This window comes from Pipra filicauda, unplaced genomic scaffold (genome assembly GCF_003945595.2).
Source record: "Pipra filicauda isolate LSUMZ 115617 unplaced genomic scaffold, ASM394559v2 scaffold102_size2360937_pilon, whole genome shotgun sequence".
Classification (NCBI taxonomy): Eukaryota; Metazoa; Chordata; class Aves; order Passeriformes; family Pipridae; genus Pipra; species Pipra filicauda.
Genome location: NW_024103463.1, coordinates 1117063 through 1132717, shown reverse-complemented (window position 1 = coordinate 1132717; position 15655 = coordinate 1117063). Strand labels below are relative to the sequence as shown.

Genomic DNA, 15655 nt, shown 5'->3' with positions numbered 1-15655 from the left:
TCACACTCAATAATCAGCTTTTCTGTGGTATTTCAAATCCATTTGCTTTATGTGATTCTGGACCGTTTTATTAGGACATCAAAAAGGGTTAGAGAGACTCTTGCAGCATCTTCTGTACCGAAAAAAAAAAAAGTAATGATCTATTAAGTATCTTGTTTCTGTTGCAATGGAAGAAAACACAAACTTGGCTTAATTTCTGTCCTAAAAATGCCCTTCCTGCAGTCTACTTCCTTCAGATTATTAAAAAATTGGCTCCCAATTATTTCTTCCCAAGTTGTTGATACTTCATGCTGTTCTTCAATATGACATCTTTTTCCCTTTCATAATTTTTCATTTCTGTATTGTCCTTGGCTGCTCAGTGTCTCTTGCTAAATTAGACATTTCTCCTGATTTCTACGCAGTGTTTTATGCAAAGTTTATCATCAAGAAGTATTTAATTATATTTAGCTGCAGAGGGAGGGCAGGGGGTTCAAATACAATATAATGAAATGTAGTATGTCCGTGAAGATGTGGAGGAAGAACAGAACTACTGAGCTCTACTGGTGCACTGGGAATTTCCACCAAAATAAATGCCCAGGTGCAGTGTCATTGCTCTGCCACAAAATCCAAATCAGTTCAGATTCCCTGGAACTGGAGCTGTGCCAATACCTGTGCAGGGGGTGGCTCTACAGCCATCTCAGTACTGAGACAGTGCATTTTAAAAGTTGAATAAAATGCCAAATAAGCCCTAGAATTTTAAGCTAGAGAAATGGGGAGCCTAAAACTTTCATAAACTAGTGGAAATCTTTTGCCTCAACGATTTTAAAGAGAAATACTGGAGAGAAAACTTTTCTCTTGCCCAGGAAGCAAAAAGCAAAGAAAAAGCATCTGCAGCTTCTGTGTTCCCTAAGTGTTCATGATCTACCCCTTCCTGTTCTTTCTGAGGTTTCATGTTCATTTAATTTTATTTTTCCTCACAAAAAAGAAACCTCTAGTATGTATTTTAATTTATTCCCAGTTTGCTGTAATTAAGTTGCAGATAAACACATGGTTACCATATGAGAGATTGATACTGAAAGGAAATGCTTTATAAGAGACACAGTATTATGTGTACTCGGGCTTTGGTGATGCTGGTTTGGCTCTTCTGTTCTAGATCCAATGAGGAAAATACAAAAAATATGGAAAATTAATAGCCACGTTGTGAACATAGTGACAAACTGAATCATGTAGAGCCATGGCTGAGTCAAGCGTGAAAAATAATAATGTTATGGAAATGTGAGAGAAGGAAAAGAAATGGCAGTGGAAATGGAGCCAAAAAAGAGAAGCTGTGATGGGGGGAAGATGAAAAGAAAGAACAAAGCAAAGGAACTTCCCTGGCACTTTGTGCAGGCTCCGTGGGTTGGGGGGGGAGTGGCTTCCAGTGGGGTTCAGATACTTGTGTGGAGCACTGACTTAACTTCAGGAGGCAGATGTAAGGCTGGGTCTGAGCAGAGTGATCACTAACTGCTGAGTTACAGCTCTGGGCTGATAAAAGCACAGCTCTGAAGCTGGGTGGCTGCAGAGCGGTGTTTGTTCCAGTACCCAGCTGGGCACGTACTGCCTGAGGGAACCGGGCGTGTCCAGAGCTTGGGGGCACATTGGGGGAAATGTTTGCAAAGATTTCCTCTGTCCAGGGTGTCCGGGGTGACAGTTCTTTATAGAATCATGGAATGGTTTGGGTTGGAAGGGACCTGAAAGATCATCTGGTTCCAAACACTCGCCACGGGCAGGGACACCTCCCACCAGCCCAGGTTGCTCCAAGCCCCGTCCAACCTGGCCTTGGACACTTCCAGGGATCCAGGGCAGCCACAGCTTCTCTGGGCAACCTGTGCCAGGGCCTCCCCACCCTCTCAGGGAAGGATTTCTTCCCAGTATCCCATCTAACCCTGCCGTCTGGCAGTGGGAAGCCATTCCCCCTTGTCTTGTCACTCCTTGCCATTGTCAGACTTACTTATAGCCCCTCCACTCTGCCCCCCAAATTCTTCCTCCCCCTGCTGACAGGGAAACACTCGTGTCATCAGCACCACTCGTGATTTGTGTTTCCAAAGCCCAGATCTGAGCTGTGTGAGCTGTGCTGGCGCTGCCACGTTGACAAAACCACTTTGTCATTGTGCTTCCCTTGCTGCCAGCTCGTCCCTTGGGCCCGAAGGCAGCGGTAGTTTTGTGTGATTTGCATCACTCAGATCCCCAGCAGGGCTGGTTTCCTGGGGGAACATGTTTCCTTAGATGGGAAGGTGGGAGCTGTGTTTATCCTGAGCCATAATTAGGAGTGGTGAAGCTTCCTAAATCCATCCTGCAAATGCAGGGGTGTAATTTAGTTGAAGGGGGAAAGTGCATTATATTTTCTTGATTACAGTTCTTTGAATTGCACAAAATGAGAAACTTCATGGTGACTTTTATGATCCTTTCTGCTCTGAACTTTCAGTGGGCCGTTCTTTGAGTGCTCAAAGATGTTGTAATTCCAGCCCTTGCAAAACATTTTAGGCAGTTTTCAGTGCAGACATTAAAAATATATACAGTGTGCAAGGACACGTTTATAAAAGGTTTCTTTTTATAATTCTGTAATTCATATTTTATTGTTTGAAAACAGGTTTTATCAAGGCTTTTCTTCTGCAGTAGGAGATACAAGAGCCTATTTGCATAGCTGTAATTTATCACATATCCCATTGCTTCAAATTGATACTCTCACTTATCCAGAAGTAAAAGCACTGCCAACTCCCCAAGCACGTGCTAAGGATGTGATGGGAGTTGACCTCTGTGTTTGTGGGTTTACACTTTACCTGAGATTTAGATAAACACACCCTTTGTCTCCAGACAAGACCTTGGGTTACACCATTGTCATCTTTCAGGCACAGACCAAACTGAGTTTGTCCTCTCAAATCCACAGAAAGAGGGCATGGAGGAGCCACTGGGACACCCCACTTGAGCTTCTTCCCCTAGAACGTGTTGGTTTGGGCACACTTTTGTTGTTTTGGGAACTTCATGCGGTGCTGGTGCTCCAGCAATCCCTGTTCCCATCATGGATGTTTGGGGTTAGTCCTGAAAAAACAGATGTGGCCAAGCAGGGCTGTGCTGGCTCGAGGTTCCCTCGTGTTTCTGTGCCTGTTGCTCAACCTGAACCTCATCGTGGGCAAAGGGCCCGTGGGAGACAATTGTTTAAGCACACACAGCCCTCCCCAAAGCATCAGTGTTGTTAATCCAACTGATTGGATCCAACTCAGCTGGACTTTAAAACATTATTAGGTCCTGAACACCTTTACCATTTTAAGTCTGAGAGATTTCTGCATGGGAAGAGGCAAGAAAGGCAGATTTGCATCTTGTGGAATTACTGTAAAAATTAAGGTTGCTCAAGTGGGGTTTGGGCAGTTCCAGCTACTGTTTGAGAAATACAGATGTATTTTGTGTGACATCAAGTGTTTCTGGTGTCCCACATGTTTTAGTATAGAGGGAAGTTGGAGTGGGAAATGTTTTTCTTGAATCCTGAGTATTCAGATTATTTGTAGAATTCTACATCAGCAGTGGTGTGTTGTATTTCTTCCTCTAATTGCACCATTTTGTGGCTCCTGGGGACATGGTTTAGTGATGGATTTGGCAGTGCTGGGTTAATGGACTCGATCTCAGAGGGCTCTTCCAGCCTTAATGATTCTGTGAAGATCTATCAGGAACTCTTATGATGGACACTGATTCCCAAAGTGTGCTATTCTGGGATACTTCCATAACTGGGCTGCTGATAAACTTCCTTAGGTATAGAAACTAAAATAATAAAACAAATATTGACTTTGAGTGAGATCCCAGCTCTGCACTGCTCTGAGTTAGGGAATAGTCACAGCATTGCTCCAAATATAGTAGACAATAATGGTGTAACTCTGGATAAACCACTTTCTAAATGTTCCTCTATTGCTGTAGTGAAATTCATTAAAAAAAAAAAAAAGGCAAAAAAAATTACAAAGAGAGCTTAAAACTGTGGATCAAACACAGGAAAAGGCTGTGCCAGGGAAAAACAGCAGATTGAGGAGTCCCTGCATCTTCTAATTCTTGTCCCACTCGTTGCATACCTCTAAAGCAAAAATCCCTGTGCAGAAGTTGCAAGGTTAATATATCAATATTCTGTGTACCAAATACATATTTTAGATAATACAGGATTTCCTTCCTCAGAAAGATACCAGAAAGAATATGAAATGCCATATAAATACTGTATTTTTCAACCCAAAAATATGTGGGGTGGGATAAAGTGTTTTCTCCTTTATAACATAAATGTTTAAGCCTTACAAATAGCCCAGTAGCTCCAAAAGACCTTTGTTTCCAGTATTAATCTGCTAAAGAAACAAAGATTTAAACATGTTGGCCTGTAAGGTAAACAGCATCAGTGCATCCCATGGAAGCAAATTCTAAGCAGTTCTCTCAAAGTTATTTTGCTTTCTGTGTTCATTGGGTTTTTTGATATTTTATGGGTCTGCATTTTACCTTTGTGACTGAAACTCCTAAAAATAGGAGGAAATTAATTCATTTTACATTTGCATCAGTTTACACATCCAGGAACAAATCTTGGGAGCCAAAGCTGGTCGGTTGAACAGTCAATTTATGTCAGCGTTGGGTAGTTGTTTAATGGACTGGGGTGTGTTTATTTGGCCAGATTTAAAGCAGTGGAGGGAGCTTGGTTTGCCCCTAATTAACATTATGTTGATAACACTGGGATCAGCTGAGTACACTGAACATCTGGGTCCCTCCTGTTTGGTGTTCTCTGTTGGGTGGATGCTGAACAAATCCCTGAGGAGGCAGAGTATGGGGTTACTGACTGGGCTGATACATTTCAACTGTAATTACTGTGTTTCTTTCCTTAGATACTTCCTAAAATCTCCTTTAAATGAAACTCAAAGTGAGGTCTAATCAAACATAAGGCACATTAATTTTTCCCTTTGTTGGCTTTTTGCCTTTCTGACTCAGTAATTCCAGTCCATCAGACTGGAAGTCTTTTCCTGACTGTTGTGATGTGGTGCTTTCTGTGGGCAAAGTTCAGACCCTTCAGGCCTTGAGGATAATATTTAATGACACTGGTAATGTTTGCAGTTTTCTATGAAAAGTATGCAAACACTGCCATTGTACAGGAAAATCTTCTACACAAAGAACAGCAGCTTCAGCAGGTGACAAACTCACAGCAGCTGTGGGCAACAGGATCCTCCTCTCCTCGTGTATTCCAGACTTTTCCTGTTGATTTTCACTTCAGAACAAGTCTCAAGAAATGCAGCTTTGAGACAAAACCCTTGCCAAACCCACGACTGTCTTCTCCATCTCCCTCTGCCTGCACTGCGGGTTTTTCTGTCGTCCTTGTTTTCAGTTCCTGACTGTTCCTCAATTTCTGCAGTGCTGCTCCTGCCCAGTCAGGGAGTGGGGGGGAAGGAAAACAAAATCCAGGATGCTTTTGTGTTCAGACACAGCACTGCTCATTGGTGGGTTACACTGGTTTCTCCTCTCTCGAAGTCTGAGGTGCTTGTTGGTACCAAAAAAAGTTAAATTTCTCAGAGAAATTATCCACTGGCTTAGGGCTTGCCACTGTGCTTTAAAAATACAGGAAAGTGTAAATCCTGGTTGGATTTTCACGTTGGTGGCAGCTGCCTCGGAGAATAAAACATTAGAGTTAACTGAAATGCATTAACAAATGTCCAATCTTAAGCTAAAACTCATTAAAGGCACTGAAATGACATTTCTAGGAAGATAATTGTACGTGTGAGGTTCAGTTAATTACAAATTAACATAGTTTGTGACTTGAGGATGAGAGTTGTTGGTAAAGTTTGCACCAAAGATTTTAGCAATGTGCATCAAGGACAGAAAAATTGTAAGATCAGATCTCCCAAAGGGACCTGTAGTTATTTGGGCTCACACAAGGCTTAGTAAAAGAAGAAATACAAATTAATTTCCAAAAATGTAATTGCTGCACTTACTTTCATTTGGCAGCTTGGTGGTTGCTGCTTTTAAGTGTCTGTAGGACTTGATCATGGTGATAGTAAAATTGTTCCTTTTGTTGTTATCTGAGTTAGATAAGTTAAAATCAGCCTGTTGCTAAATCCAGGGAATGAGCTTGTTGGAGAGCAGGCTCTGAATTCAGGCCAGGAGCCCCTGGGGATGGTGTCCCATGGGATGGTGTCCCAAGGGATGGTGTCCCAAGGATGGTACTGCAGGGATTGACCTGCTCGTTTGCAGTGGGAGCAGCGAGGTGGCACTGATTGTTTGATGCTTCTGGAATTTAATCAGGTCATTATTGGTATTCTACATATCTAGAATTTTCATGATATTCACAAATAATCTGTATTTGAATTACCGGGTTATGTCAGTGTTGGTATTAAGGCCTTCAGTGACTTAACTGTGACTTCAGTGGGCGATAACGTGGCCTTCGCTGAGCAAACCCTAGACACAAATCATCAAAATCAGAGCCCACAGGGAGCCTCCTTGGTAAAATGAGAAGGAGCTTGTACCTATGGAGGGGCTCATGGTGGCACAACTCTTCATATACATCCTTCTTACAGAACACCAGGCTCAGAATCAGCAGTAGCAGTGAGCTGTTGTTCCAGCTGGGAGCGGGGTTGTGTGTTTTCTTGCGAAGTGGGTCAGAAGCAAATTCATCTGCTTTTATTGCAGCCTCTGCCTTGCCAGTTTTGCTTTGCATTCCCAGCCATGGCTCTTAACCTGAGGAACTCAGAACGTTTTCCTTAGCAGAGATTTAGTGTGCAGAAAACTGCAACGCAGCTCTAAACGGCTGGAGGATAATATGTTTTGGTTCAAAATAGCCCCTGCAAGAGTATTCCCTGGGATGGCTCTGTGTGTGTGTAAAATCTGTCATGGGAGCACGGGAGGGCTGAGCATTCCATCCCCATGGTCCCTCTGTGATTTGAGACTGTTCCTGTTTGAGACAAAAGTTCCCATCAGATTCCCTGCCTGGACTCCTGAAGGAGCTGGAAAAACCATTTCCGTCTAGAAGCAATAATAGCTTGGGCTGTTGGTTTTGATCATTAACTGACATTTAAAAGTCATCTGAGGAAAGATGTTTCTTGATTAAAGGCAGGTTTTGCTTAATGCAGTCGTAGCTGATCTCTCCCATCTGGTATCATGTACTTGATGGGATCTCTTTCCCTTGCCTGGGGTCCAGTTCCCAAGATCCCGCAGGAGTTCCTGACTTTCCCAAGAGACCTTCCAGTGGATCAGCTCATGCTGTCACCCTGGTCATTGCTCTGCTTTTCTTTTCCCTGGGGAAAACTTGGGGAAGTTGCTCAGCAGAGAAGATGAGGTGGTAATGTGGTATCCAGAAGTGTTTGGAATCACAGTTCTGCCTTTGCTCACCGTGTGCCTGGTGTTTGTTACATCCCAGATCCCCACATTTGACCTGTGGGATTCAGACATTACGTTCTACCTGTGGAATATAAAAGGCAGATCGTGCGGCTGCATTTCCCGGGGTTTATTCCCTGAATTGCCAGTGTTTAAGGTCGCTGCTTAATCCTGGGTGCTTCGCTTCCTGCTCCCATGGGGTGGTTGCTGTAAGGAACTGTCCTGAGGTGGGAACAGAGCCGGGATCCTCACACGGATCCGGGCCTGGAGCAGCTGTCAGGGCTCAGGTTTTAGTGAGGAGAGATGTAGGTATTTGTGGTTTGGCTTTCTGTGTGTTTTGTGGATTGCTAAAATATGACCTTTCCCGCTAAAAGGCTGGATTTTATCCCAAATCCTGTGGATTTCACACAGGATCGGATTCTCCCGACGTTGAGGTTGATGGTGTTTACAGAAGGCAGAGAATCCCCACCCTCTGTGTGCAGAGCTCACCTCTCCCAGGTACAGGGGAGCTTTGCCACAGAAAATCACACACCGGGATTTCCTGGAGTTGCCTCTGTTTTCCATATGACATAAATGCCACCCACCTGGTCATGGCAGCTACACAGGAACTCCCAAAAAAACCCTGGGAGTGTTTCACAGTGTTTGGGTTTGTAACTCTTATCTCGTTCCTCTGATCTATTTTCTCTGGTGATTCCCAAAGGTCTCGGGATGGGCGGATGAAGGTGAAACATGACTCAGTTCTTAGCTATGGATGCTTGGGATCTCCTGTAAATGAGGAACACAAGAGCTGAGTTCCAGAGAGAAGCTAATCCTGCATTTCTAGTATTGGCAGCCTGGAGCTACAGAGATCAGTAGATCCTCCCAGGCAAATGAGGGCTTGTAATGGATATGAGACATGAGTTATGGAGAAGGAAAGCCTGGAAAACTTGGTTTATATTGTTATCATAATTCCCCAGGGAGTAAAACTGGAATAGGATCCCTGCTCTGCTGGGCAAGTGACCCTTGATCAGCCACTTTCACAGTGTCACTGCCCTGCTCCGCATCGTCCTTTCCGTGTCCTTGTTCCCAGGATAGATCCTGGTTGTTATCCCCACAGTAAATACAGGACTGGATGCTGGGTAGAAATTAAAACTGGCAAATTCCATGTGTTTTATGTCATTTGGCACATTGTGCACAGCCCCCCTTCAACTTGTCATAAATTCCTAACCCAGAGCAAGGTCACATCTGGGAGCGATTTCCCTCTGCCAGATGAGGCGTAATCCCATAAAACCGGACTCATTCCCTCCAGCGCCGCTCCACGACCGGCTCTCCTGCTCCTTTTCCTACAGAGCTGCCCCGGGAGCCCTGTGGGATGATTCAGGCTGAGAGACTTTTCACACTTACTTTATAAACTGCAAGTTTTGGAGCACAGCTCCGTGTCCAGTGCGTGAGGCAGGACGAGCAGGGTGCAGCTCTGGAGTCTGCACGACAACAGGCTCTGGCTCCGTCCTGTTTCCTTTTCCAGCAGCACATTCCCTGCAGGATGTTGTGTTGTTCCTCAGTGCTTGGTGTCTGTGCATCCCCTCATACTCTGAGTAACTTGTCACCTACAGAATCCATATGGAGCTACAAGTCTGCTCTTATGTGCTTTTAAACCAGTTCTAGCAAAAGTTCTGAGTCTTGAGTAATTCAAGATACACATTCTGAACACTGTCAAATATCAGAGGGACTGACAAAAGAATGGAGCAACAATCAACCTTTGCATGTTGTGGTAACTGGAAATAATTCCCAATAACATGGAAGTTTAATAGGAGTCAGTGGTTTTATGTTTGATCACGTTTCCATTATCCCATATTTTGGTAGCTGTGGTTATTTTGGTGTCTCATTGCCTTTATTACTTTGTGCTTCCAAAGCTGCCTGTGGAGCTTGGTGATCTCCAGCCAGTGTTCCAGTCGGGTTCCTTCCCTCACAGAGGGGAGGAGGTCAAATGGGGATGCATTATAATGTCTTATTAAATGCAATTAACAGAACTTAGTTTAAAAAAAAAGTTCAGGGTTTCCTGGGTCTTGCACAAGGAGCTCTAAAGAAAAAAAACAGGTCAGAATTTTAAACAGTCAGTATTGTTACTCTTAACTATTGCTGTTAATCATCACACAAGCTCATGAAACCCACTGGGACTGGGGAGCACTGGCTGGAAACCACCTCATCTGGTGGTTTTTGTGATTTTTGTGACCCAGTTTGAGCCTTTTTATTCACAGGCCAAGTATCCTGAGGTCGTGACCCTTCCAGAAGGACTGCAGGGAGATTATATCATTCTGAGGAACCCCAAAGTTTCTGGGTAAGCCAATAAATGCATCTCTTGATTGATACAGCCCAGGGACTGCACAGGCAGGGCAGGAGGTGCAGGGATCCCAGTCACATCCCAGCAAAGCCCAGTTCCTTGGTGTCTTGCCATTAAAGAATAGAAAGAAAATGGCAGTTACCATGTAACTGGAAGCAACTGTGGCTACACTTTTCCATTGTTTTAGAAGGAAATCTGTTAGATGAGGGAATTACTACTCTACCAGGCTTGTGGGATTTGGGCTTCCTGTGGGATGTGTTCCAGCAGGTTTGGGGTTTTCAGTACAGAAAAAAACCCTTGAAGTTACATGTAAGACAATATAATTATCGCTGTCAGGAATTCTGTCAGGGCCAAGAAAAATAACTATTTTGTGAAGGGATCAGACCATTCCCTTCTCCTCTTACATCCTGCTATAACATGCTTTAATTTATATGGAAACAACTGGAATTTGAGCACAGCTCCCTCTGTGACATTTCTGTGTGAAACTAGCAAATAAACCCTAAGAGATGGTGCTGTCTTGGTTCAGCCAAACCTGCCATTTAAAACTAAATGCTTTAACTGTGGGTTGTTGGAATGAATTGTTCTTAGACCATCAGGGTTAGGGAATAACCTGCTTTGTTTAACAGTTTCTATGTCACCAGGTGGCAGTTCCATTACACACACTCCCTCTGACCCACAGCCATGAAACACAAGAACTTCCAAGTCATTTCAGTGGGTTGGTAGAAACCAGACTGGCATAAGAATTTGTTTGCAAAATTCCAGGACAAGCTGTGCACAAATTCCCAAAGGATTTGTAACAATCAAGGGGCAAAAGGCTGACAAATCACATTTGAAGGGAATTTTTACAGTTGTAAAATTGAGAAAGGGGAGCTTCCTCCCCCACAGTGACTTGTCCAGATCAGCTTTGGATCAGGAAAGCCTTACCTTCCATAAGGAATTCTAGGCTTGGAGGGGAATAAAGATGAGATAAAGAAGAAGGGCTGTTATAAAGCAGGAGATCTGCTCTGGATGTTGTTCCAGACCAACCTCCTGCCTCACTATTGCCTTGGGATGGTGCAGTGATCTTGTCCCACTGCAATAGCTGGGAATCATGATTGGCCTTGCAAAAAAACCCAAACCAATTCTGGCAGGAGTGGTGATGGTTGAGATTATTTATTTTTTTAAAGATAAAAGCAAAAAATGCAGGAATGCAGGCTTGGGGCAGATGTTTGCCTGTGCATTATTCTAAGACAACCATGAACAATATCAGGGTGACCCTTATTCCAAACCCAGCACATCACCATTTATCAAACACTTCTGGAACAACATTCCTGTGCTTATCCTGTGTCTGAGCTCAGCACCTGACCCTGGGTGAAGATGTTACAGGAGGGGCTGGGCCAGGGGACACTCAGTGCTCTGCTTTGCCTTCCTCTCTTACTCTGCCCCACTGTCCTGTGCAAACAAATCATTCATAAAGAGACAAAGACAAGAACCAGGATTAAAAATCCTTGAGGCTGAAAGCTTGGAGGTACCCAGAAGCCTTCCTTGTCAGCAGATTACTGGTTTTCCTCAGTTAATTAAATGCTCCTCGTTCCCGAACCCAGAGATGGGTGAGTTGGATTACATGAGGTGAGTTTTGTTGGAGAGCAAGAGTAGGAGCCTCTCAAATGCTGCAGCTTCTGCTTTGGAGGAACCCCAAAACCAGTGCCCTGGTTAACCCTGGACTGACCTTCCTGTGCTCCCGGTACAGGTTTGAATTGATGATTGTTTGGAAGATCCATCTGGATGAAGAAGGGACAACTACACCTGTCCTGGACCTGCTGACCAAAGTCCCAGAGCAAGGTAACATCAGTCACTTCAGGGGCTGTTCTGAGCCACCAGGCAGAACAGCAGGCCCTGTTTGGGGCCAACATCCCTTTAGAGAACACGGAAATCCCCCTCACAGAGCCCAGCCAGGCAAACAAACCCCCACTGAGCAGCAGCTGCACTTCACCCCCTGTGTGATTTCCAAGGTTGCACCCCATGTCTGTGTGCAGGTGCTTCACCCCCTGCCAGCACTTGGTTCAGCTCTGGGAAAATAACCTTCCCTGTTGTGTGTTTCCTGCAGTCCTGGAGCAGAAGATGACAAGAGTGGAGAGTGTCCCTGCCCGCTTCCGGAGCATGGTGCTGCTCCTGGGGATCGAGGCAGCCTTGGAGAACCTGATCAAGGTGCTTGAATGAATGCCAGCATTACTTACAGTAGGTAGCAATTTCAAAAGTAGTTTTAATTAAGATATTGTGTTACACAGTCTATAATTTTATTGAATATAAACATTAAGTTATTTTCCATTTAGAAACCATACTCATAAAACATGCTATCTGTACAATTATGGCACGTTATATATAAATTGTCATGACATGAAAATAAATACAGCCATTTAAATACAAAAATGCCAAATAAAATAGTTACATGTACAGAGTGATTTTATTATAAATTTATCTTTCTGAATCATTAATGTACCAGAGTGGTTTATCTTCTTAACATTTTCTAGATATCTGGAAATTGTTAAAAGATCATGCACTGTCAAAATCAAGTCCATAAAAATCCATTTCATTTCACAGCTCTGTAAAAGTACAGTGATTTTAAAATGACAAGAGAACAGTAAGAGACTCCTAGAACAAAGAGTTAAACAGCTTTCTCCTTAAATTAGGGTGGAAGAAGAGAATGTGAAGATTTCAAAGACATACAATGGTAAAAAACCCCAAGTGTAACTGTCTGGAGTAACTTTGTTCCACAGTGGAAGTGTTGAGACAGCTTAAACTACCCCAGAGAGGCCCTCCTGGGAAGAGGTGGGTGAGTTACCTCCTGCCCACTGCAGCACTTCCTGCTTCCAGGGGGAAATTCTGGGAGGTAACATGTTACCAAAGCATCATATGTCATACATTCATCCCTGAAGAAACAAAATGGATCAGACTGATGTCTTGCCTCTCCCTTCACTTCCATCAGATGTGCCATCAGCCCATGTGGGAACTCTCTGTGTTTTCCAAGAGTTCCTGCTCTCTCCATCCCAACCAAATGACCATATCCACCCCAAACTGATACAACTGAAGTCAGGTCCTTCTTGGGGAGGGAGTAACAGTTCCTGGAACCAAGGGCCCAAACCCACAAACTCTGGGCTCTCAAGTGACAGTAAGAGACTCCTTTCCAAGGCCAGAGCTGCTGGAGCCACCCCAGCACAAGGGATGGCAAAACACTGTACAGCAATGGGGAAACTGGAGAAATCAAGAACTGAAGCAACAGTATCTTTATAATGCCATAAATGTAACAATCCACTGTTTGATCACTTAAACAGTCTCCCACTGTTCTAGTGGGTCAGGAAAAACTGCCAAACTCTACAGCTGAGCCACACCAGAGATTGGGTTCTGACAAACAGCAACTCTCTAAGGAAATCTCTCATTAGATAAGGCCAGGCTAATTTCAAGTCTAGAGTCCAGCAGACAGGCAAAATTCATTGCAACTTATCCACTGCCATGGAACTGGTTTAGCTGGTTTTGTGTAACCTTTAGTTCAGTTCATCTTTAGCTCCTTCTTGCCTGAAAACAAAACTGTTTGCTCAGCACAGAGGCTTCTGTTTGTGTACGAAATGTGCATAAAGTTACAGCATAAAAACCTGGGAACTTCCCAGCTGTGGATGGTCCTTCCTTCCTCCTCTTTCTAACAGCTGGAGGGTTTCTGGATTTAGAAGTGGCTCTCTCTCCCCCCAGATTTTGTTTGGAAAGAAAGGATTATTCCCACTGTGAGCTACCAGGTTATTGCACTGTTGCAGTATAACATCTCACATCCAGGAGAGCAGCTCCAGGCCCTGTCCCACCTGGCAGTGGATCCAAGCTGGCAGTGCCAGCCCAGTCACTGTGGGAGTGGTGTCACTCTGTGTTTCACATTTCCTCCTTGAGTTGTGCCAATGTACAGGGAGTCCTGAGTTGGCCTTTTGAATTTCAGGTGAAGTGGAACAATTCAAACGTTACACTGAGACCCCGATATAAATGTGATTTTAGCAGGGAACCCACACAGCTCTGGACAACATTACTGCTGAGCACAGGCTGGATCCAGGTAACAGCCTGTGGCCTGAGGAGCATCTCTGCACCCTTCAGGGTGTGCAATCCCTGAGGGGAAAGGGGCTGTAGATTTTATCATAGTACCCTCAGTTTTGGATATATCCCCAGTCTCCAGCTCGGGATCTTCCCCAAGGATGGCGTTACTGCAGCCACTCACCAGACTGCAGCTGCACGTAGCACTGCTTACAAAGGAAAGCCATCACAAAAATCCCTGCAGCAGTGATACAAGCCCAGCTTGTCACAAGACTGACCCACTGCAGCTTCAGGGCAGAAAATGAGATGCTGTCACCCTTTCTCTGCAGTCACTTAAAATGAAGGAGCCTGAAAGCAGCTGCTCGTGCTGCACAGCTGTGGGGCATCAGTGTAATAATGCCAATGTCTGACACCACCTGAAAGACCTGAAATGATCTGTAAAACTCAGAACAAATTCTTCTTGTAGCTCAGTTTAAATTAGGGGAGAGCGAGCTGTGGTTTCACCTCCAATAGCAGCATATCATGTAGGGACAATAAAAACCAGTAGGGCAGGAGAGTTAAGCCCAGCTGTGACATAAAACTCAGAGGTGTTTACCTTAACCCTTTGCACTTAGTTTCAGAAGCTTTAGGTAGATACAAGATGATCACAAAACTTCTGGACGCAGCCTGGTGTTCCTAATCCATGCATTTAGTACTTAAGTGTTCTGCAGTGACAGGGCAGTTTCACAGATCAGCCACTGCACAGTTGTATTTTCAGTGGATTAATGCTAAAATGTTATATCAGGATTTGCCAGAGCATTCCCTCCTCTAGGAAGGATGAGTGAGACTCAAAGCACAGGCTCCAAGGCAATTCTCTTGTTAGTAATTAGGCTTTCTATGTTAGTGCAATACTTCAGGAAACCTTTCATTCTGTGCTCTTTCAATTCTAAGTAGACTTTTTGTATTAATTTGCTCTGTCCTCTAGTTCCAAGGTATGGCACATTACCTGTTCTGTCACATTAAATACATTCATTAAGCAAATGCTATCTCAGGGCTCTGAGAAGGCATCACCCATTAGAAATCATTTCATAAAGCAAAAACATTCACAGCTGAAAAATGCACTGAACACAATAGAAAAGAAAAAAAAAATCACCATAACTGTATTCCATTACTCTTTCACTTTCTAATGTGTTTGAATAAAAATAACCTCAAGGAAATGGTTACACTTTATGGAGAACTAATGTGCAGTCTTCATTCTCCTTGAAGAGGTTGGACATAACAGGGTCATCTTTGGCCTGTACATTCTTCAGGTAATAGTTGACTATCTCCCCATCCAGTTTGTACTGGTGGGGAATGCTCTCATAGGGCTTCAGGTCCAGGTCCAGCACAGAGACAGAAAAGGTGAATCTGGATTTGGATGCCAGTACCACAGATCTTTGCTCAGAGCTGGAAAACAAATCCACATTGCACATCTGAGTCACTGAAACCAGGATTTTTAATTTATGTGTCTCAAGTCCCCTTGCAAAAGTGACTCTAATGTTTATCTTAGAACTTTCATGGGAGCCCAAGAAAATAAACTGCAGCTAATGCAGCACTTAGGAAACTACAGCTCCAGCTTTAGCAGTCCTAATGGGAACTTGGTGGGATCTCTTCCAGTCCTTTTCCTTTCAGCTTCCACACAGCTGAAGTCAAACATTACTCTCAACTGCTGTGCCTCTGTATTTAGTAAATCTAAGCTGTTTCTAGGTGGTGCATACAAAGCAACAGCCTTATTAACTGGCAAAAGCAGAAAGAGCCACTGCAACACCTACTTAGGTTCAAGGTAATAAAACACAGTGTGGGAACTGCTGTCCAAGCATGCTGAGGGATGGAGGATTTCTGAACTCAGCCATTGCACAACTCATGTCCATCACCAACACTTCACTCAGGAACTGCAGGGCACATGCAGAAAACAGTATTCTCCAAAAATACAAG

General features: G+C 44.0%; 2 protein-coding genes across 9 annotated transcripts in view; one reads left to right on the top strand and one right to left on the bottom strand.

The window, feature by feature from the left end:
• LOC113995856 (centromere protein P) overlaps positions 1 to 12125 on the top strand; it is a 128806-nt gene extending 116681 nt beyond the window's left edge. For all 5 annotated transcript variants that reach the window (XM_027736620.2, XM_027736692.2, XM_027736543.2 and 2 more), the window contains 3 exons: positions 9573 to 9652; positions 11385 to 11476; positions 11742 to 12125. In XM_027736620.2, coding sequence (XP_027592421.1) covers positions 9573 to 9652; positions 11385 to 11476; positions 11742 to 11854 — 285 coding nt within the window. In that variant the 3' untranslated portion in view covers positions 11855 to 12125. The remainder of the gene's footprint in view (positions 1 to 9572; positions 9653 to 11384; positions 11477 to 11741) is intronic.
• A 1392-nt stretch (positions 12126 to 13517) lies between these two features.
• IPPK (inositol-pentakisphosphate 2-kinase) overlaps positions 13518 to 15655 on the bottom strand; it is a 49705-nt gene continuing 47567 nt past the window's right edge. For 3 of the 4 annotated variants that reach the window (XM_039378298.1, XM_027735665.1, XM_027735901.2), the window contains one exon: positions 14554 to 15127. In XM_039378298.1, coding sequence (XP_039234232.1) covers positions 14902 to 15127 — 226 coding nt within the window. In that variant the 3' untranslated portion in view covers positions 14554 to 14901. Of the gene's footprint in view, positions 15128 to 15655 lie in introns of all 4 variants that reach the window. The other variant, XM_027735422.2, reaches the window with a different exon arrangement.